The sequence below is a fragment of the Squalius cephalus genome (assembly GCF_949319135.1).
Source record: "Squalius cephalus genome assembly, chromosome: 3".
Classification (NCBI taxonomy): Eukaryota; Metazoa; Chordata; class Actinopteri; order Cypriniformes; family Leuciscidae; genus Squalius; species Squalius cephalus.
In genome coordinates, this window is record NC_137124.1 from 43,988,101 (window position 1) to 44,012,977 (window position 24,877).

The 24,877-nt window shown below is 37.5% G+C and overlaps 1 protein-coding gene across 6 annotated transcripts in view; it reads right to left on the minus strand.

The window, feature by feature from the left end:
• The window catches only part of dennd4c (DENN/MADD domain containing 4C), a 228,618-nt gene that overhangs the window by 72,637 nt on the left and 131,104 nt on the right, over window positions 1-24,877 (minus strand). For all 6 annotated transcript variants that reach the window (XM_079866350.1, XM_079866349.1, XM_079866348.1 and 3 more), the window contains exons 16-18: window positions 14,501-14,633; window positions 12,619-12,825; window positions 456-584 (exon numbers count right to left, since the gene is read on the minus strand). In XM_079866350.1, the coding sequence (XP_079722476.1) occupies window positions 456-584; window positions 12,619-12,825; window positions 14,501-14,633 (469 nt within the window). The remainder of the gene's footprint in view (window positions 1-455; window positions 585-12,618; window positions 12,826-14,500; window positions 14,634-24,877) is intronic.

Below are 24,877 nucleotides of genomic sequence, written 5' to 3' on the forward strand. Positions count from 1 at the left end.
GAATAATCCCATCTGGCAATGAACATTTGTAAAATTGTTTGAAATGCACCTTTTCAGATTGTTCAATTAATGTATCTTTTAACAAATCTTGAGTTTTGCATTTATATGCCTTCAGGCTCAGAGGCATCAGAGGGAATCACTACAATGAACTCTGTAATTTGACTTTCAATCACATGTAAAACAACCTCTCACATTACTGAGGCATCTGAGCCTAGAGAAAAAATAAAAATAAAAATGACAAATGTTTGACATCTACAAATTTAACCGGGTGTTTTTGTTGTTGTAAACTCATAATTTTGCTAGCTAAAAAAAGATAGTTATGTGTAACAGAAAGACACTATTAAAAAAATAATACCATGCAGCTTAGCAGATTCAGTATGTAAGGGCAGAGTGGTCTTCACTGTGCTCTGTGGTGTAGTGCTATAGTGCATGTTAAGTAAGTGAGCATTCCTCACCTTGTTGTAGTATCCATAAGTAATGGCATTGGGTTCAACTCCAGCCTTTTTCATCTCCATTAAGACACGCACAGCCATGACGGGCATCCCCCACAGACCACACAACTGCATCACCACACGGTAACACACCTGTTAAACACACCGTTTTTGCTGTAGGGTCATACCAAGGTCTACAGACACAAGTCATTCTTTTTAGAAATACATGAGTCAATTTAAATGTTATCGAGCCAGCAGCCATATCACCCTGTAGCCCAAGACTGGTTGCCCACTGGTAGCCCTCCTTCGGATAAGACATTAAACCGAGGTCCTGACTATCTGTGGTCATTAAAAATCCCTGCGTGGAGGAACGCAGACCTGTAAACGCCCTCCTCACCTCTAAACAAAGAATCAGAGACTTCAGTATTCCTCTGCTTTTCATCAAGTTTGGAAGACTGTGTTTGTGCTGTGCTGTTTACCTTGGATTTACCTCGGAAGAATTAGAAGAACACGATTTGATTGTGAGAAAGATTCTTAAGGTAAGACATGTCCACTCATAATAGTAAGCATGTTATTGTTGCATAAACTTTACATTGTAGCTACTAGTTAAACTGGTTCCAGACTAAAATGTATGTATATATATAACATATATATACAGTGAGGAAAATAAGTATTTGAACACCCTGCTATTTTGCAAGTTCTCCCACTTAGAAATCATGGAGGGGTCTGAAATTGTCATCGTAGGTGCATGTCCACTGTGAGAGACATAATCTAAAAAAAAAATATCCAGAAATCACAATGTATGATTTTTTAACTATTTATTTGTATGATACAGCTGCAAATAAGTATTTGAACACCTGAGAAAATCAATGTTAATATTTGGTACAGTAGCCTTTGTTTGCAATTACAGAGCTCAAACGTTTCCTGTAGTTTTTCACCAGGTTTGCACACACTGCAGGAGGGATTTTGGCCCACCCCTCCACACAGATCTTCTCTAGATCAGTCAGGTTTCTGGGCTGTCGCTGAGAAACACGGAGTTTGAGCTCCCTCCAAAGATTCTCTATTGGGTTTAGGTCTGGAGACTGGCTAGGCCACGCCAGAACCTGGATATGCTTCTTACAGAGCCACTCCTTGGTTATCCTGGCTGTGTGCTTCGGGTCATTGTCATGTTGGAAGACCCAGCCTCGACCCATCTTCAATGCTCTAACTGAGGAAAGGAGGTTGTTCCCCAAAATCTCGCAATACATGGCCCCGGTCATCCTCTCCTTAATACAGTGCAGTCGCCCTGTCCCATGTGCAGAAAAACACCCCCAAAGCATGATGCTACCACCCCCATGCTTCACAGTAGGGATGGTACTCATCATTCTTCTTCCTCCAAACACGTTTAGTGGAATTATGATCAAAAAGTTCTATTTTTGTCTCATCTGACCACATGACTTTCTCCCATGACTCCTCTGGATCATCCAAATGGTCATTGGCAAACTTAAGGCGGGCCTTGACATGTGCTGGTTTAAGCAGGGGAACCTTCCGTGCCATGCATGATTTCAAACCATGACGTCTTAGTGTATTACCAACAGTAACCTTGGAAACGGTGGTCCCAGCTCTTTTCAGGTCATTGACCAGCTCCTCCCGTGTAGTTCTGGGCTGATTTCTCACCTTTCTTAGGAGACCCCACGAGGTGAGATCTTGCATGGAGCCCCAGTCCGAGGGAGATTGACAGTCATGTTTAGCTTCTTCCATTTTCTAATGATTGCTCCAACAGTGGACCTTTTTTCACCAAGCTGCTTGGCAATTTCCCTGTAGCCCTTTCCAGCCTTGTGGAGGTGTACAATTTTGTCTCTAGTGTCTTTGGACAGCTCTTTGGTCTTGGCCATGTTAGTAGTTGGATTCTTACTGATTGTATGGGGTGGACAGGTGTCTTTATGCAGCTAATGACCTCAAACAGGTGCATCTAATTTAGGATAATAAATGGAGTGGAGGTGGACATTTTAAAGGCAGACTAACAGGTCTTTGAGGGTCAGAATTCTAGCTGATAGACAGGTGTTCAAATACTTATTTGCAGCTGTATCATACAAATAAATAGTTAAAAAATCATATATTGTGATTTCTGGATTTTTTTTTTTAGATTATGTCTCTCACAGTGGACATGCACCTACGATGACAATTTCAGACCCCTCCATGATTTCCAAGTGGGAGAACTTGCAAAATAGCAGGGTGTTCAAATACTTATTTTCCTCACTGTATATATATATATATATGTTACCGGCAAAGTGTGTAATCCGGCATTCTAGAGAATGCCTAGGTAATGTATAGAATTAGGTAATGTATTTTTGCCAAAAAACATCAGGCATTCTATACATTGCCTAGGCATACTATACAATACCGGGATTTCACACTTTGCCGGTAACATACACACACACACACATATATATATATATATATATATATATATATATATATATATATATATATATATATATATATATATATATATATATATATATATATATATATATATATATAGTACAGGCCAAAAGTTTGGACACATTACTATTTTTAATGTTTTTGAAAGAAGTTTCTTCTGCTCATCAAGCCTGCATTTATTTGATCAAAAATACAGAAAAAAATGTAATATTGTGATATATTATTACAATTTAAAATAATTGGATTTCAATTTATTATACTTTAAATTATCATTTATTTCGGTGATGCAAAGCTGAATTTTCAGGATCATTACTCCAGTCTTCAGTGTCACATGTGACATCCAGTCAATCACATGATCCTTTAGAAATCATTCTAATGTTCTGATTTATAATGAGTGTTGGAAACAGTTCTGCTGCCTAATATATTTGATGAATAAAAGGTTAAAAAGAACTGCATTTATTCAAAATAAAAAATATTTTTTTTTAATATAAATCTTCTTTATTATCACTTTTTATCAATTTAACACATCCTTGCTGAATAAAATTATTGATTTATTTAAAAAAAAATAAAGAAAAAAATTACTGACCCCAAATTACTGACCAGTAGTGTATTGTTGTTATAAAAGATTTCTATCTTGAAAACATTTGCTTCTTTTTTTTTTCTTTTCTTTTTTTTATTCATCAAAGTATCCTAAAAAAGTATCACAGGTTATGAAAAAATATTAAGCAGCAGAACTGTTTCCAACTTTGATAATGAATCATCATATTAGAATGATTTCTAAAGGATCATTGGATAGACTGGAGTAATGATCCTGAAAATTCCGCTTTGCATCACCGAAATAAATGATAATTTAAAGTATAATAAATTGAAAACCAATTATTTTAAATTGTAATAATATATCACAATATTACATTTTTTTCTGTATTTTTGATCAAATAAATGCAGGCTTGATGAGCAGAAGAAACTTCTTTCAAAAACATTAAAAATAGTAATGTGTCCAAACTTTTGGCCTGTACTGTATATATATATACACTCACCTAAAGGATTATTAGGAACACCATACTAATACTGTGTTTGACCCCCTTTCGCCTTCAGAACTGCCTTAATTCTACGTGGCATTGATTCAACAAGGTGCTGAAAGCATTCTTTAGAAATGTTGGCCCATATTGATAGGGTAGCATCTTGCAGTTGATGGAGATTTGTGGGATGCACATCCAGGGCACGAAGCTCCCGTTCCACCACATCCCAAAGATGCTCTATTGGGTTGAGATCTGGTGACTGTGGGGGCCATTTTAGTACAGTGAACTCATTGTCATGTTCAAGAAACCAATTTGAAATGATTCGAGCTTTGTGACATGGTGCATTATCCTGCTGGAAGTAGCCATCAGAGAATGGGTACATGGTGGTCATAAAGGGATGGACATGGTCAGAAACAATGCTCAGGTAGGCCGTGGCATTTAAACGATGCCCAATTGGCACTAAGGGGCCTAAAGTGTGCCAAGAAAACACCCCCCACACCATTACACCACCACCACCAGCCTGCACAGTGGTAACAAGGCATGATGGATCCATGTTCTCATTCTGTTTACGCCAAATTCTGACTCTACCATCTGAATGTTTCAACAGAAATCGAGACTCATCAGACCAGGTAACATTTTTCCAGTCTTCAACTGTCCAATTTTGGTGAGCTCGTGCAAATTGTAGCCTCTTTTTCCTATTTGTAGAGGAGATGAGTGGTACCTGGTGGGGTCTTCTGCTGTTGTAGCCCATCTGCCTCAAGGTTGTGCGTGTTGTGGCTTCACAAATGCTTTGCTGCATACCTCGGTTGTAACGAGTGGTTATTTCAGTCAAAGTTGCTCTTCTATCAGCTTGAATCAGTCGGTCCATTCTCCTCTGACCTCTAGCATCAACAAGGCATTTTCACCCACAGGACTGCCGCATACTGGATGTTTTTCCCTTTTCACACCATTCTTTGTAAACCCTAGAAATGGTTGTGCATGAAAACCCAGTAACTGAGCAGATTGTGAAATACTCAGACCGGCCCGTCTGGCATCAACAACCATGCCACGCTCAAAATTGCTTAAATCACCTTTCTTTCCCATTCTGACATTGAGTTTGGAGTTCAGGAGATTGTCTTGACCAGGACCACACCCCTAAATGCATTGAAGCAACTGCCATGTGATTGGTTGATTAGATAATTGCATTAATGAGAAATTGAACAGGTGTTTCTAATAATCCTTTAGGTGAGTGTGTATATATATATATATATATATATATATATATATATAGCCAGTGGGACTTCATTACCCAAAGTCACGCAGCATAAATGATGACGTCCGTTGGGGTAGAATAGCGCATTGGATTCAGCTGTCAGGCAGGGGGAGTGGACAGGAGTGGAAACGCGATTTTCAGCGAGTACATGCGGGATTTGTGCACTGGTGTGCAGTGATTTTGGAGAGTGGCCCGAATCAGCGGCAACATATAAACACAACGTCGGCTTTATCACTGAACGTAACTGGCGACTGAACCGTAACTGGCATTACTAACCGTTCTCGTAGATACTGTCTCCCCACCAAGATAAGCTTTGGGAGCTGCATCGCAAATGCTGAGCTGGCAGTGTGTGCTTGGGCGGATCTCCTCGTAAAACCTGTGATTTCTCTGGGTCTGGCTTCAGTGACGGAGTCGCGCACATTAGAAGCCCTTTGGCCTCGAGGCCCGTTGATTGATTGTGGATTTTGTAGGACGTCGCAGCCACTGTTTTCCCATACTGTGAATCATTATGTGTTTTAGCTTTTGTATCATACCGTGTCTAATTATTAGTGCTGGGACAGAAGTGCACTTCCTCTTTTTAAGAGGGCAGTTGTAAAGTTTTTTTTTTTCTCTTTTGGGATTGGGCATTGTGCAATATGGTGGGGTAATCCACCACAACAGTATCTCCTCTGGGTTGTTCTTCATGTGCATTATTAATTTATTTGTATGTGTAAATCCCAGCCTATGCTTTGACTCGGGATTTGAGGTGGACAGCGGGCACTCCTTGGATGTGATAAGGTGACCTTTTTGCTGCTGTGATTCTTATTGGGAATGCTGTGGTTTGTCGTGGGAGACACACAAGTTAATGCCGTGCTGTCACGTTTGCTGTGGAAGTGTAGCATAGTAGGCCTATAGAATAAATTGTTTGTTAAAAAAAAAGTGGTTCCCCATTTTGCACCAGGATTTGCGTGCTGCCCATCTATTCCCTATAGTTCGCTATATGTTGTGGACCCATGGTAACCGATAGTCGTAGTCTTTGACCTAGTAGTACTGGTAATAAACAAGAAACAAAAAAAAGGGAAATACAATTTTAATGTGATTGTCAATAAACTATTTTTGTATCGCTTTTGCACATCAGCCTCCAGCTTGTTTCTGATTGACACTAGTGCGGGGAAAGTCTTTAGTCTGGTGGGTAAATAGGTTCTCCCACACCTTTCAGATAAGTGGGAGTGGCGTAGTCACGTATGGCCACATATATATATATATATATATATATATATATATATATATTATTTTTTTAATATATGTTATATAGACAGAAACATGTTGAAATATGTTCTCTGCACGCCCTGTGAGTTTGAGTCACTCTCGCTGTGCGTTTGAAAAGCAAAATGCGGCAAACATTAGGCTTCATGTTTTTACTCCAATTTCATTTCATAACGTCATAATGAATGGAAACTATAGGCCACAGATACTCAACAGGCGGCCCACGGGCCGCATCCGGCCCATCGGCATAAATTTTATGGCCCGCGTCATGCAAAAGATGAACGCACTTCTTTTTTTATAATTTGAGCTCAAAAGTTGCGCGAATATTTGACAATGTGATTTATATCTATGTATATTGCGGACGGTCGATAATCTGTTGGTCGATTAATAAAAAATAACATTCATCATCGTCATTGTTTTGTGTGTGATGTGTGCGAATGTTTAGTGAGACTTTGTATAGCTACTTGATATCTCCGAAATGTACCATTAACTTGCTAAGCGCAACAATAGCAAAACAAGCGGTAAAACTGTCAGGCAACTTGTGTGTGCGGCGCGCTATGCATAGCTCGTGCATTCAGAGCTGCGCACTTTCACAGCTGATTCGGGTGACGTTAGAACTGATCCGCGCATCTCTACTGCAGTGTGTAATTGGCCGATGATCCTCTTAACAGCATGAAAAACAAAACTTATTTTCAAATTGTCAATGGGACATAAACAGTAGCAAAAAGCGCTCCCATTACAATTACGAGCTGTCAATACGTCAATGAGCTCACGACACTCTTGCAAAACCTCCAGTTATAACCGGCAGTTTAGTTCGGAACGGGGCACGGCTCGCATGAAAAATTTATCAAAGCTGCTTTTGAGCAAATTCTGACAAACTTAAAAGTTAGATGTAGCCTGCTTCTATAACTAATGTCATCTAAAGAAAACATATAATAAATAATTGAACATTTGATGTAGGCTAATAGCATATTATAGGCCTAATCAATAATTGTTAAATATTTAAATATAAAGATAATATATGAAGAGCACTTTTCCAAAACGCGATAAACGCCAATTTTAAAGAAAGGTTTGTGCTTTCTGTTTGAGGTCTCTGTGAAAGTTTGAAAGTCTTTTAGTGCAGCTTTCAGAGCGCTCACGTCCGTGATGGAGAACTGTCACATAACATTGTTTTTTCCTCATAAATGCAAACACAAAAAATAAAAGACAAAAGACTTTTTAAAAAATACAAACAAAAAAAAGATTTATAGCGTTTTGGGGAAAAAAATTGATGGATTTATAGCGTTTTGGGGAAAAAAATTGATGGATTTATAGAGTTTTGAAATGAAAAAAAAAAAAACTGAATTTATCATCAACAATATTGTTGTTTGATTTAATAATCATTGTTCAACATGTTCAGACTGAGCAAAAAAAAAAAAAAAAACAACATTTTAACAGGATAAATGGAATATTTACAAAATGTGTGGGTCTAGGTAAACAATTTCATTTTCCTGAAAACTACTGAAATGGATTTATCGCGTTTTGGAAAAGAGCTCCTCATATATTTAATGGCCCTCAACATCTGCTCATGAAGGCTATAACAAAAGTCATGTGAAAACTGGGGAGTGTACCTTTAAGGTTGTGGTGCTAACGGAACCGCAAAAATGAAGAGAGCCTATTCGTCGGCGATGAATCATCGCGAAACCCCATTGGGTGGTGGACAGGGTTGCATATGATGTGTCGAGTTAATCTAAGTGTGAAGGAATTTTTTAATTAATCATAACTAATCTTTCTTTTTCTTGCAGGAATAACATTTATTCTTTTGAAAACTAAATGTCCCTAGCACTTGGGCCAAAATTAGTGTGTCTGAATATAACAAAAGGGAAACAAGACTATATATATATATATATATATATATATATATATATATATATATATATATAAAAAGAATATATAACCTTATTACTTGAGTAACAAGGTGAAGTGATCAAGAAACCCAGATTTGCTTTTACCTAGTAACAGAAGGGTTGCTGAATTATACACATGAAGAACCAATCATATTGGAGAAAAATTATGTAATGAAACATGTCACCTTTTTCATGCTTCTGTTTTATAAAAACTGTTGTACCCTTTTTGTTGGGAGGGATTCTCTCTGAAATTGGTCAGAGATCCTCCAGGACATGATTAAAGCATATTCAAAAGGCATTGTCTGTAGTCTGTCTGATTACTGGTGCTGTACAGCAGGCTAGACACAAGAGATCTTACGTCTATTCTCAAGTGATAGTGTTTAGTGGAGGAGCACTATAGATCTTATTTCTATTCTCAAGTGATAGTGCTGATGCTGAAGGGGAACACTTGAAGGTGTTGAAGTGGAGATGCCAGTAGAGTATAAATTTGTAGGTGTCGGGGAAACCTGGTTTAACTTAAGTCATGTTCGTAGGGGAATTTCTACCACACTAAAATACTCTGTTTTCTTCTTTAAAGAAACCACCTTAACCAGCCAACTCAGATCCAGGCCGCAGTTAACTTAAAACATGCAAAGAGAATGAAAAAGCATCCCAGATATTATCTAATTTACTTTTACTGACATTTGCTATGTTCCAAATAATTTTAGCTGCTTATATTTTATAGCTTATATTTAGTAGCAGCCTGCACTGGGTTATAAAAAGTAGTGTGAAAAGCGAATTGGGACCAACAATAAATAAGAGATCAGAATCCATTCACAAATTTTATATTTTATATTGAATATTGAATAAATGCTGCAAACTTTAACCCCCTGAGGTCGGCGGTATCGCCGGCGATACCAGCTCGCTTTTTTTTTTATCAGTGTAAAAGAAACTCATAAATACTCTGTTGACTTTGATTTTCCATAGGAGTTTCATACATCAATCGATTCTGTTAAATGTGTATTATTTTTGTGTATACTCACAATAAAAACAAAGTGTTGTGCTTTTCGCCAAATTAAGAAAAATAAACACGGAGCGAGTTCTGCCTTCTCTCTGTCCGTGTAGTCCATTCTGAAACGCGTCCGAAAATGAACCATAACTCAGCGAATACTTCTCACACAGGCACGTGATATATGTCTTTATGAAGCTTGAAATCTCTTCTTTTAAATGAAGTAATTAATATAAAAAACAAATGTTTTCAACTCATGTAATCCGTTTGAAAGCAAGGAGAGGTACCGTTTTTCCTTCTCCCTTCATTATCTCTAAATGAGCTGCGGCCGCCACGCCCCCGGCGCTATTCACATGGTAAATAGTTTAGGTAATCTATGCTTCGCACCCGCCCCCCCCCGATCTATGCCTTGAAAACACCGAGTTTTCACGTGAGTAAATACGTGTACTCAAGTGGTCTAGTGGTAGAACATTTGCCTAGCGTGTCAGAGGTTCTGAGTTCGGATCCGCACTCATATCGTTTTTTTTTTTTTTTTTAGTTTTTTTTATATCAAATCAGATTATGTTTATCAGTGGTTGTATATCAGGCAGAGACATGTTTGTGTGTATTTTGTCTTTTAATTTCACTGGAACGAAAAGAGAGTCTCCACAACGGATTGAAGCGCGCGTCCGAGTGAAGACTGCGCGAGCCTAAAACAAACACAGTATCCGCGTCTGACTCGCGGGAATCCACGGCGCAAACCTGTGAGGGGCTGTGTTTTCTCGAGCCCCATATCAGCTCGAGAAAACACAAGTTTATTCAGATCATTACTTGTTTACACCGTCTCGCAGCGCTGTGAGGAATAATAATAATAATGGAAAATGTCCCTCAAAAGGTAGATGTAAACAAACTATTAAAAGGTAAATATAATTTTTTTCTTTAAATAATTTTTATTGTGTTTTATTAGTAACAAATTTGGGGAGAGGATAAATATTCCAAAACTGAAAATACAGTATGAGAATTAACTGCACAATTACTAGACATGTTTACCTTGGATATTATACAATTTGCAAGCACAATTTGTGGAAAAAAAAATGTATATAAAAAATATAAATCAAATTTATTTTTGTGTATAAATATATACACATATATATGTGTGTGTGTATGCATATATATATATATATATATATATATATATATATATATATATATATATATATATATATATATATATATATATATTTGTATAAGCAACGTATTAAACTGCAAATTAACATTTATATTTCTTATAATAAAAATGAAAGACCTATGTTACAGACATATGAAAGACAACATTTCGTTGATTAGTTTTGGATAGATTATACATTTTTACTGTAAAATATCTGCCACCTCAAATAAGCTTTTATTTGCCAATTTTTTGTCAAAAATAATCAAATAATCAATCAAATCCTTAACTTTGAAATATGTATGATAAAATGTATACTTTAGTTTTTACAAAGAAAGATTACACTTGAATTGTTGTTTATTGAAATATTTACAAGGTAGATGTAAACAAACTATTAAAAGGTAAATATAAGCCTTTTCTTTAAATAATTTTTATTGTGTTTTATTAGTGACAAATTTGGGGAGAGGATAAATATTCCAAAACTGAAAATACAGTATGAGAATTAACTGCACAATTACTAGACATGTTTTCCTTGGATATTATAGGCCAATTTACAAGCACAATATGTGGAAAAATAAAAAAGAATTGAGATGCTTCCAACTGTTGCTCTTGGATTCTTGTGGCTCAGTGACTCACCTGAATGAATGGCTCATTAAGTATGCGGTCCTCAGGTGTGAACCACTACATATGCATGATCGTCGACGCCCACTCGAATATTGCCTTTCCAAACAGAAAGTGCTTTGCAAAATTCAAATCAATGTATTGTGTTATGTGAAGGATTAGGCAGGGTGATTTTCACATAATTTTGAAGAAAAAACACTAGGCGATGACATCCATTAGACAAAAGTCTTATTGGCACATATTTAGAATGTGTTTTATGGCCTTATTTCAGAAACTTTAGTTTTTAGTTTTTTCAATAACCACGCATAAACATTATTCTCTCAAAAATGCAGACATGTACATTCTTGTTGCTCACATATTATGGTAGCCCTGTTTGTGCTAAATAGTGTGTAATTTTTTTTTGTCATTACTATGTTTATAAGCAACTGAAAAAAGCACAAATGTCAGGGCATGTCAGAACATCTCAAGGACCCCAAAAACACCTTAGACCCCAGAGGGTTAAAAACATTTATACACAGGCATTACCTTCTTGATATATACAGTAATATAAATAAGGTATATAATAAAACTAGGGATGTACCATATTGTGCTTGTGAATTATACTCTGAAAAAAAAAACTGATACCACACAGCGTGTACAGGACAGTGTTCATATATCAAACACTGACACCAGACAAAGAAACACAGACAACAGAACAAACAGAGAAATGGATATATAAGAAATTAAAGATGTCTATGAAGTAAATGTATCTAATTAATAGAATATTAAACATATATTTCATATTCACGCCTGTATAGCCGCGGTGTGTGAGCTAATAAGGAGATTAAGAGTGCAGCGACACAGGCATGTAAGCGTGTCATTCCTTTCTCACAGACTTCGCTGAAATGTTTGTGGTCTGATCAGATATGTCAATAGTAAAGAAAGTAAAAAGATGCATCTATTGCTAACATTACTTGATGGTAAGGAGAGGGATAGTGAGAGAGAGAGAGAGATAGACAGAGCACGCACACTTTTGTTGGATACGCTTGATTGCTGATCGCTCACTCAGCAAACACGCGGCAGATGGATTAAAACTAAATTGTATATTGTATATGCCCTAGTAAAACATGAACTGTTACGTGATTTATGTATAACGTGGTACATTATTACAGGAAAATGTCATGTGATTACTGTGCCGCTGCACTGGAGTTGCTCGAAATGTGCGCCGTAGATGAAATCCGATAGAGCAATAGAATGTAGAGTGAATAAAACATAACAATAACAGAAGCTCGTACAATACATTTTAACAGGCATAATTAAGCATGAAAACAGCTGAAGGAAACATCTATTTTTAGATCCATTTATCTTTATAGTCAACTAATATGATTTATTCTTTTGGTTTCTCTACCCAGAATAAATTACTATATTTTAATTATTTAAATAATATAATTATTTATTATAATTATTATATTTAAATAAAAAAATATAAATGCAATGAAAATACAGGTCTCAGTACTCAGGGAGTACCAAAAATGAAAGTATCAGTATCGGACTCATTCTGGGAAAAGTGGTATCGGTGCATCCCTAAATAAAACAGATGTATTTTTGTCAAATATTGTGTCCACGCACCTCATCAAGCACCTCCACCTCAGAGCTCTTCATCTTGAGCAGAACATTGAAGGCCTGCTGCATGGCGCGTGGTTTGGACTGGGCTGTACGCATGCTGGCAGGAAGACAGATGAACCACAGACTGTAGCAGTGACTAAACAGACACTTTGCCCATTGGGGTGGATTGGAATAGAAACGCTTTGCCAACTTGTAGGCCAATTTGATTTCCTGTGTGGAAAAAGGTGTTTGAGTTTCAGAGATGGCTATCAAAGGGCATTCTCTTGTTAAATAGACTTTAGCTGCAAGAAACAAGTGTAACTAACAACTCGACAAATCAAACCCGTGTACCCAGTTTTTTACACTTACTTACTTATGCAGCATTTTTTAAAAATAATAATTATTATTCCTTTAGTATTGCATGGTTGGAAAAAAATATAGAATTAAGCATCGAAGTTGTACAACTTAGTGTCACGGTTTTCAGGTTCACTGACTCATTTGTTCTCTCTCTCGCTCTCTGTTCTCGTGAGTGCTGATTGAGTCATCTGTATCACCTGGTCCTCATTAGCACGACTCTACTTATTAGGCCTAGTCCACACGGACACGGGTATTTTTATAACCGGAGTTTTTCCTCCTGCGTTTTAAAAAAAAATCCCGTCCACACATGCTCGGTTTAAAAGAAATCTCTGCCTACATGAAAATGCAAAAAACACGCTATCAAACGCTGTCAAGAGCATGCCACACCAGCAGGCGGCGATCGTTAAGCCACGTTGGCCAATCAGAAGCCTGAATCAGAAGCAAAAACCCCGGTTTTACTGTCTACACGACAACACTGCAACCGGCGTTTCTGAAAATCCTCACCCTGGCAGGGGTTTTCAAAAATGTGCGGTTTCAGTGACCTGATACTGCGTTTCCGTGTGGACGAACGGCCGAACCGCGTAAAAAAAGTCACGGTTATAAAAATACCCGTGTCCGTGTGGACAAGGCCTTAACCTGTGCCTTTTCTGTTCTGTGTTGTCTGAAGTTTGGTGTTTTTCGGGTGTTGTGTTCCAGTTCTCAGTTGTTCCTCAGTCCTGTTCCAGTGTGGATGATTGCTACTCGAACAAGTTTGGGTCGTGTTTATGGACTGTCTGTTTGCGGCTCTGATTGTTGCCTGGATACCCATGACTCTCCTTACCAGTGTTTAACTGGCTTTGCCTGCTGTTCCCATTTGTGTTTGGCTAATAAATTCACCTTACTGCATTGGCAATTGCATCTGTCTCATACATCCCTGACAATTAGTCAAAACATTTAAAAAAAAAATGGTTACTACATAACCTAAAATTTTGGGGAAACTATCCCTTTTAATTAGTCTGGCTATCACCAGACCAAGCTCAATCTTTTAAGATTGAACAATAGTCTGGGGAATCTGCTGCTCTGTATTTTCTACTGCACAAGAGGCGTGATCAACGGGCATAGTTCAAATGACTCTGTACGCAATTGGATAGTCCTTCAACCAATCAGACCAACGATCCAGTTGACGTACTTTGCAGTGAAAACTCCAGGCAGGAAACGTGTTGGTTTGCAGAAGCAGCAATGGCATAGAGCTATTTTTGCAGGTTATGCAAAAAAAAAAAAAACATTAAAGTGAGTGGTATTTACAACCACTTGAGCGATTTGTTTGCTAAACTAAAGAAGCCATTGAGCATCGTCGAGAGGTTAAAGGAATTGGATTGGATTCAACCTGCCAATAGCGTGCCAGGTGGATAAGCCAGTTTGAGATTTGTCCTCGCAAATTTGTAACGGAAGTAGGATAGAACAATGTACAGGTTTAAAAATCAAATCAAATCTGAGTTTGGACCATAAATGATAGCATTTCAGAATTTCCAGTAATCTGGTACTATAACATCATGTAAACAATCTTCACCTGTTTGGTTCTTTTGGCCAGCAGGGCAGGGCTGCTGGACACACTGGCCCCTGCGGTTCTTGTACTAAGCGCTGGCCTCAGCTCTCGCGGACGATCAAACAACTCCAACCGTAAACAAGGGAAATTCTGATAACTGTGGAAACACAGATGACTCATAATTAGAGGAGCACAGAATAAAATCAGAGTGCAAACATAATCACAAAATTTTAAATAAAAAGTCTACTCAATACAGTACAGACAGAAACACAATACCACAGACAGTATACCTAAAGGTCACTCCCTCTACATTTTATTTACTTGTTGTCATATATCAGATTTTTGTTGCATATTTTTTTATACAGATGGAAGTCATATTGTATGAAAGTACCATTCTGTTTAATATATAGTTTTAGTTTATATCTGAATTTTGCTGCTCGATATGTTCAATGGGCGAAACTTTGATATGGTGATTATTTTGCAAACAGTGCCAGCGGAGAGCAAAGTGCTTGGCCAAGTCTCAAGGCTGTACTGTGAGTGGCAAATAGGCACTCAATGAGCTAATAGATGCATGTGTAGCGCCCCCTAGTGCTAACCAATACCAGAACAGGGCAACTAACATCTACCTAGGTCCAGGGTGTGGTCTGCCTTGAGTGACTCACAAAAGAGTTATTATTGAATTGAACAGTCGACAGTTTTATTGCCTCAGGAAACACAACAATGAACACAGTGCTGTAATGTACCAATAATGAAAATAAAATAAAACAAAAATAGAGCTCTTTCAATAATAAAAGGAAAGAAATTGTCTGTGTCAGCTGACACTTCAGCTCAATGCTACTTTAAGTTAAGGAGTATGAAATTGAGTTCAGAGTTCAGTTCCTGGTCCTTTTGTCTGTGTGTATAAAGTCCACTACTACTACCCGGGTAGAGTTAATAGCGTAAGTGTATTCTTATCTGTATCCTGTCTGAACGAAGCTAGTCCGACGTCCTCGGTGGCTGGTCCCACGGCTGACCACACCGTTCTCACGACCATCCACCGTCACTCTGGGCTGGGCTCGCCATCTTTGATTCGTCTATTTCTCTCATAGTAGTCAAAAAAACAAAAAAACAACAACCGGAGTTTCAAACAGCAACAACCCGACTGAGGCTGCTCCTCTCGTGCTCACAGTTGATGCTCTACTAATGAAGGAGCTTATCAGTGTAGATACGTGTGTATAATCAAAGTTTCACACTATTATGTTGCGTTACATACCAGCAATTGTTCACAGCTTACACGCGGTTTCAGGACGTTTCAGGAAGAGATCTACCAAGACATGAAAACTGTGCGTAGCACTCTCTACCAATCCTGATACAGTCTGTTTATGACACTCTAGTGTATTGCGCTCTCTGGTGGGACAACATAGAACTACACCTCTAAACAACATATATGGTTTTAGTAGCCCTATGTTTCATATGGGTTACACATGGAAATAGATTATGGGCTTGTGCTAATGGATAAAGATGCTTTAGATGCGGGCTGAGGGAGGTGTAGGGGTAAGAGAATGGCAGCCACAAAAAGTAGGTCTGGACAGAAATTTCCAACAAACAAGTTGCCTTGAAAAGGAGTAACCATAGAGTTGCAAATTAAGGGTATTACAATAGTTACAGCATTTCTTTCCAGTCATTTATCTTCTACTTCAGTCACAACAATCATTATACGTCTGTAATGCTGGAAGAACCTCAGGTACTTTGATCGTCTGCACAGCATATTAACAGTCTCTACACCCTGCAGAGCGAAGATCCTTCTCCTTTGTTGTTTCTCCATCACTTCCTTCCCTTCACTCAATTTACCCAAAATGGTTATATACAAAATATAATGATCTGCTTAAATGCAAGTGATTTTCAAAAAATGTTCATCATTTGAAATGTCTCAGTGTGACTGGTACAAGATACGGTGACGCATTGCTGCCATTTACACTCAATTATGTCGTAATAACGAGATGTTACGTCGTTAAACCGACATAATATGTCGTAATAACGAGATGCTATGTCGTTTTAACAACATCTTTTCTTGTAATAATGAGATGTTATGTCGTTAAAACGACAAATGTTCTAGGCCTTATAAGGACATGTGTAGTCATGTACAAAATATGACTGTATCCACATAAAATGCATAACCTATTATGTCTTTATCATACTTCTACGTTCAAAAAGCTGAAGCAATAGCAGCCCCCAATGGACATTCATGTTAAAAGATAAAATTCTGTACACACCTTATTAATAAAGCATGTGTAGCCTACAGATTAGCAGATGAGCCCAGAATATGAACATTGCGTTTAATTGCACATTAGGCTAAGCATTTTCCTCCCATAGAAACCCTTATTATAAAGAAAAAGCTTAATGTGGCTTAATAGGCTACTACAGTGATAAAGATCAAATGCTGTACACACCTTATTAATAAACCATACTATCCTACAGAAAAGCAGATGAGCCCAGAATATGAACGCAACGCATTTAATTACACGTTTTCCTCCCATAGAAACCCTTTATTATAAAGAAAACTCTTAACGTGGCTTTCTATGGGAGGATGGCATTGCAGTGCACAACAAATTCTTTAAATGGTATCCAATGCAAAACAAAAATGAAAAATGTAAGTTGCCAATAAAATAAACAAATTATTGTGGCATTAATTAGCCCACAAACAATATTTATTTTAAAGCCTTAACGAATTTATTTAACCCCCTGAGGTCGGCTATCGCGCCGGCGCGATAGGCTCGTTTTTTTCCGTATGAGTGCAAAAAAAAAAAAAAATTTTTTTTTTAATTTTTTATCTTATATGCTTGTGTTATACATCAATCAATCCTGTTTAGTGTGTATTTTTTTTGTGTATGCTCATAATAAAAAAAAAAGTGTTGTGCTTTTCGCCAAATAAAGAAAAATAAACATGATGCGAGTTCTGCCTACTCTCCGTCAGTGAAGTCAATTCTGAAACGCGTCCGAAAATGAACTGTAACTCAGCGAATACTCAGTCAAACAGGCATACAGTCACACAGGCATGAAGCTTGAATTCTCTTCTTTCAAATGAAGTAATTTTTATAAAAAACAAATATTCACAGTTTATATAATATGTATGTAAAGAGAGAGATGTCAGTCGTTCTCATCTCAGCTAATTAAGTTTTAATGTGACTCCGCCTACGGAGACCGCGCTATTCAAACGCAAATGTGAGGCGATCCATACAAACCTGTGAAACGCCCACATCCGCTGGATAAGGCCGGTGAAACACTGGATGCGTGGCGTAAGCGTCTCAGCTGCGTGGCGTGTCCGTTTTTATTTCGGCTCCCATCCATGTTAACAGTTTAGAGTTTGCACACTGCCTGTGTGAGACGCGCGGCACGAGCCGCGTGGAAAACGTGTGCATTCTAGAAATAGAACCGACGCCTATTTTTCACGCGACACGCAAGCGTCTTGGAAGCGTTTCCATGCAAAATTGAATAGGAAAATCTGTTTATTTGTCATTTTGACACGAATACATATTAATAAATGTCCTTTTGATGTTTAAAAGTGTCTAGGTTTTGACATAAATGCAAATATAAATGTAATTTTACAAAATATGATCGATTTTCAAATACTGCTGTATTGAATGAACAGCTTTTAGCAAACTCTATTGCTATACTGAGATGAGGAATATATACTGTATGTGTTTTGTCAAAAATAAAGTCATCAACTAACTAATGAATCCTTTACTTTGAAATACGTATGATAAAATGTATACTTTAGTTTTGAAAGACGTTGACTAGTTTTGAAAAGATTATAAAGTATGTATGTGCATGCATATATATATGTGTGTGTGTATATATGAAGAGTTCAGATGCAAAAGCCTCTAAATGCCATCTGAAATTTTCTCCTAGAATGATCATTTTTATGAAGCTTGTATATTTAAGTTAGCTATAGGTGACACACCTGAATGAATGGCTCATTAAGTATGCAGGGACGTAGTCTCACCAGGTGTGAACTACTACATATGCATGATGCTGTTGGAGCGTTTACGCCCCATCCGCATATTGGCTTTCCAAACTAAAAGTGTTTCACAAAACTAAAATCAATGTATCGTTTTTTTGTGGATGATTAGGCAGGATGATTTTCATATCATTTTGAAGAAAAAACACTAGGCGATGACATCCATTAGTCAAAAGTCTTATTGCCACATATTTATTATGTGTTTTGTGGCCTTATTTCAGAAACTTTAATTTTTAGTTTTTTCGATAACCATGCATAAACATTATTCTCTCAAAAATGAAAACATGTACATACATGTGGCTCACATATTATGGAAGTCCTGTTTGTGCTATATAGAGTGAATTTACACCTTTGCCATTAATATGTTTATAAGCAACTGAAAAAAGCACAAATGTCAGGGCATGTCAGAACATCTCAAGGACCCCAAAAACACCCCAGACCCCAGAGGGTTAAAGAAAAACACCAGCGTTGGGCGTTTATCTGTATAGGCTAAGTGTTGTGTTCCAGCCGCCCTTTTCAAACTGGCGCAAGAAAATGCAACAGAATTTGATTTGTTAAACATGAAGAGGACTTATCCGTCTGACATGCCCGGTCGTTCTAACGTTAACCTAGATAAATGTTCGCTATTATTAGGCGCATATCCAAGTGTTTGTGCGGAGTGTGGAGCGCGCACTGCATGACATGGAGGCACCGGTGCCATCACTCGCATTTTTCTATCAGCAGTGGAAACAACTTAAAATCAGTGGCGTAACTTTGTTTTAAAAAGTGGGTGGGACAGGTGGGGTGGGGGGTTGCTAATAAAATGCTAAATCAGATATATGTACAATAACATTACGATGTCCAGCAATCGATTTAAATAGTAGGCTACATGGGGTTTAATTTGTCGTTTAAGTCAAGTCAAGTCAAGTCAAGTCATCTTCATTTATATAGTGCTTTTAATAATGTAGATTGTTTCAAAGCAGCTTTACATAGATAAACGTATAATTTAAGGTAACAGAGATTGTTTTGGCTTTATAGCGGTTCTTTAATAAAGTTATTTTCCAGCTAAAGTTAGTTTTGATTGATTCGCTTCCGTCGCAACGATCATTTGTTATTAAATTAGGGGCCGCTAAGACGACACCATTCTCTCTACACAGACTTTAAACGCGAACCTGTGAGAAACGCTGATGGCGTTCACATGCGCATTAAAGGAATAGTTCACTTTAAAATGAAAATTCTGTCATCATATACTCACCCTCATGTTGTTTCAAACCTGTATGAATTTCTTTCTTCTACTGAACAGAAAGGAAGATATTTAGAAGAATGTCAGTAACCAGACAGTTTCTGGGTCCCATTGACTTCCATAGTATATTTTTTCCTACTATGGAAGTCAAATGGGACCCAGAAACTGCCTGGTTACTGACATTCTTCTAAATATCTTCCTTTCTGTTCAGCAGAAGAAAGAAATTCATACAGGTTTGAAACAACATGAGGGTGAGTATATGATGACAGAATTTTCATTTTAAAGTGAACTATTCCTTTAAGAATTGGTTCTATAGTTATGTGCGTTTGAATATATGTGCGCAGGTTTGTAATTCCCTACAAACCAAGCCTAAACAGAGTACTGGTGTTTCCTTATAATTTTTGATACAGAATTTTATTTTATTTTATCAATTCGGGGTAAATACGCGAATTGAGTTTCCCGACGACGCTTTATCTGTAGAGTGGTAAAGGGATCCACCATAGTGAGAGACTAGTTGGCACTTCAGCACTGCGTTGTCATCGGGTCAAGGCGCAGGTCCTTCATCAGATCTGGATACGGCCTGGATCCGGCAGGCTGCGGGAAAACCTCAGGATAAACAAAAGACACTAAATGTTTAATGAGATGTAGCCTAATATATGTTATCAGTGCCGAGAATTTTCGTGTGTATAAATACATAGATCCGCCTATTCGACCAACGTGTACCTTAATGGTTCAGTGGTAGAATTTTCGCCAACCGTGTCAGAGGTTCTGGGTTCTAATCTGTACTCGTTTAGTTTTTTCTTTTCTCATCAAAACCGATTATGTTCATCAGTGGTTGTATATCAAGCAGGGACACGTTTGTGTGCATTATGTTTTGTGATTTCACCAGAACGAATAGAGAGTATCCGCAACGGATTGAAGCGCGCGTCCGAGTGAAGACAGTGTGGCGTGTGCGCGAGCCACACGAGAAAACACTGTATCTGCGCCACTGATCGTAGCAGCAACGAGCACTTTGATCACTTGATTTAAAAAACATATTTGAGCGCTAGATAGTCTCTTATTTAACCCTCTGAGGTCGGCAAACGCGCGGGCGCGTTTTGCTGGATTTTCTCCACATTGTAGCACTATAAACTTAAATTACTCCGTCATTTATGGTCATACAGAAAAAAGAAATATAAAAAAAGAATCTGTGATATTTCTACTTTTGTATGTGTCCACTTACAATCAAATCAAAACAGTGTGCTTTTGTAAAATAATGAAAATAAACAGGGTGTGCGTTCTGCCTCTCCGTCGCGGTGAACTTTTTTTTCTTGAGCACGTCTATAAACTGAAACAAAACTCAGCGAATACTTGTCACACATTTATGAGCCATACACCTTTATAAACATTTAAGTGTGTACTTTTAAATGATCGGGTTCAAAACGAAAACAAATATTTTCTGTTTAAGTAATTTGTATAAAACCAACAAGATGTCCAGCTTCTCAAACGCTTGCTCATTACAGTTAATTTGGCCACGCCCACTCGCGCAAAAGATATTCACATGCAAATCTCCACATGGAACGCGAACGCGCTCGTTACCTCAACAACAAAACACCAAAACACTTCACTTCACTTTTCGTCGAGTTTGAAAGACGCGCCTGAGCTTACATTGGATTTAGGCTACCTCAGAAGAAGAAGAACGCGATTTGAAGACAAGAAAGATTTAAGGTAAGAAATTCTTACATGTTTGTTATTGTTGCATAAATGTCACATTGCAGTTGAACTGTTGCTAGATATATGGGGAATATTATAATATTTAGACCCGTGTTTACTGTTAGGCCTACTGTGTTTGTGGATATCTGGTCAAACGCGGTAACCATAATGTTTTATATTTGAGCGCGATCGCGTTTGAATGTATCAGATTTTGCAGCGCGATCGCGTTTGAATGTATCATTTGAAAATTTGAAAAGCAAAACACACCAAACGGCTTCATGTTTTTACTATTATCTCATTTCATATCATCATAACGAATGGAAACATTTGAAGTAACATGATAATCAATATATTTTTCTCTAGCTTGGTTGTTACTGAAATATTTTGGAAGATTTATACTGCTATCTATTGTTATTATTATTTTACCCAGCACTGCGCATAGCCTATGCCTACAAGGCACAACAAACCTGGTGTTCATTATATTATATATTGTTGGAAACATTTGTGTGTGTGTGTGTGTGTGTGTGTGTGTGTGTGTGTGTGTATTTTGTGAATTTTAAAAAGCAATTTTAACCAGAAAAATCTAATATTTATTTCCAAAATCGTGCAGGCCTTTCTCTTGATATCAGTATGTTCACTTTTTTTTCAGGGCCCAGATGCCACTGAGTCCTGCCGACTTCAACATTCACATGAGTCTCTGGAACATGAACATGGTAAAGTGAAAATCAAACACCTTGGAAATGAAAGGTATGTACAATGTTTTTAGGAATGGCACAAAGGTCTCTGTCTTTCAATAAGTGCTTTTTTGCCATTTGTTGTGTCTATTTGGATTATGTTGTGTAAATAAATCCAAACAATCTAAAAGCCATTCTTTTTTAAATCTCCTCATTTACAGTATTGTGCAAGGTTGCTCAGAATGATAGGGGCCTGATAGCTCCTAATAGGGCCGTTAGGGGAGTGTCTTTGTCTTTCTCAGGTGAGAAAAGCCATACATATTAATGAGCTCTCGCATAAGGCTTATTCACACAAAACACGTCGTAAAAATTTTAAATCAATATATTGTCTTCTCTGAATGAGCAGTCAGGGTGATTTTCACATAGTTTTGCAGCAAATATTCTAGGCTACGTCATACAATTTTCAAAAGTCTTGTGAAGAAATAATCAGTATGGGTTTCATGGCCTTATTTCAGTGAGAATTTTTTTTTTGTATTTTCACAAACCACGCATAAATGTCATTATCTCAAAACTACAAACTTTTACATACATGCTGTTGATATATTATTGTATATGTGAGTTTGTGCTGAATACAGTGTAATTAGACTTTAGCCATGAAAATGTCACAAGTAACAGAAATAACCAGAAATGTCAGAGCATGTCAGAACACCTCCAGGGCCCAGAAAACAGCTCAGACCTCAGAGGGTTAAAAAACGAACGAAATGAATGCTCTGCCATTTAACTGGAGATGTTTTATTTATTTTTAGAATTGGTACATTCGTGCCGCGAGATGTTTTAAAAAGTGGTGGGGACAATATCGACCCTGGCAAAAAGTGCCATGCGCTTGACCGCAGAATAGGCTCTAGCCTATATCCACCCAGGATTGAATATAAACATGCGATTAGTCCTAATTGCTTAAATGAATGACTCTCATCCCCACAGATGTAGACTAAATCATAATAAAGACTTGAGAGTTTAGGGATACTTTCCCTTCTGCAGAAGGTATGCCTTTTCCCAGGTTCTTGCATGCAAATTACCTCCTGTTTCCTAAGAGGATGTGAACTCCACAGGTCTAAGATCATAGTGCAAATTCTAACTGTTAGTTCAAGTCTCCATTTTGAGAATGTTTATCTTAATGAAAAGTAAACAAGTACTAAGGGAAAGCTGCAAAAAGCTAAGGGCTATTCTGTAGCCAGATGAGCCCATAGTCTGAGGCATATTCCATACATTCAACACTATGTATCTTTCTGATGTCAGGTATGCATCTTTTATATTTATCTTTGAGCATTTGATGTTTTGCATTGATTATCTCCTAGTGGGTTGACTTCTTTAGAGCTGCTTTATAGCCGAATCATTTTAATTTATAATTGATGAACTGACTTCAGCTGAATAATGACACTATTGCCTTTTGTAGAGCCGTTTAAAATGAACTGAATTTGTTTAAAGGGGTGATGAACTGAGAAATCAAATTTTCCTTGAGCTTTTGACATATAAGAGATCATCATACTATAATAATATCCTGTAAGTTTCAGAACTGAAAACTACCTTGTTAGTCCAATAAAAGCTTTTATAGACATCAGGCTCAGCAAACGACTCGTTTTTCAAAGTGGGGAACAATGACGTCAAAGAGGATAAAACACCGCCTCCACAAAAGAAGATCAACGCCTACTTCAACACGGCCTGTTTAGCCCCGCCCACCGATTCGCCCAAACATGCTAAATAACATAGGACGACATGATGATTGCTACCGGATCGAGCTACTTCCAAGCAATAAACATGCTGTTTACTAAATATTGTGCAGTTCCTGTTTGTGGAAGAAGACCGTCTGCATAAGCTTCCTTCGGATTCCAGCATGGTTAAACTTTATTAAATCAGTCAATCACAATTTCCCGACGGATCTGCCAGCAACATGTAAGTAACCATGTGTATTCTAATGCCTGATCTGCGATCAGTGATTTCTGTGTAATTATTCAAGTTCAGATATTTCTCTTAAAATCGTTCAATACTGTTTATGCATCAGCGACTAAACGATCAACTTCACATAATTTCTCGTAGTATTATGAAAATAATCTTTTTTTAAACTGTTATTAAATTATATAGCCTACAGAAAGCGATCAAAGAACGATCCCTTTCGCCCAAGCTGTCAATCAAACAGCACAGCGCGAGCCGCGAGAGCTTATCTGGACACTTACCAAACTCGTGATGAAATAATGACACTGTTACACTAGGCTACACAACGAAGCTCTTACTGTGTACTCACATCGTGTTTGCATTGTGATTTGGTGTAAGCATTTGTGAGAGTGCAAAAATTGCGTTGCAATGATAAGATCTTTATTCACGCGATCAACAGACTGTCTGTCATCTGCTCAGTCAGTGCTCATCATGCTGCAACCTTTCATGTGATGGAATAGATTTAAATATAATGCTTTAAACGATACTTTTCACGATTTGTTAATCTCGATAGCTGTATTAGTAAAAACGTAGTACAAGTTTTCGAGAGAGTTCCTGTAATACTAGCTATTTCATTGCAAGCATGTCAGCCAATCACAGCAGTGGGCGTTTGCACTGCAGTCTCACAGCAGACACGCCCCTTAAAACGGAGCGTTCAAATCTGAGGCAGAAATCAGGCTTGGAAAAATGGCTTTTATTTATAAATTATGACAATTTTTTATGTAAAAATCATACTAACATTATAAGGGCACCCCAGGCAACATTATAAAATAATAAAACAATCCAGTTCATGACCCCTTTAATAACTGATAAACTGTGCTACACAT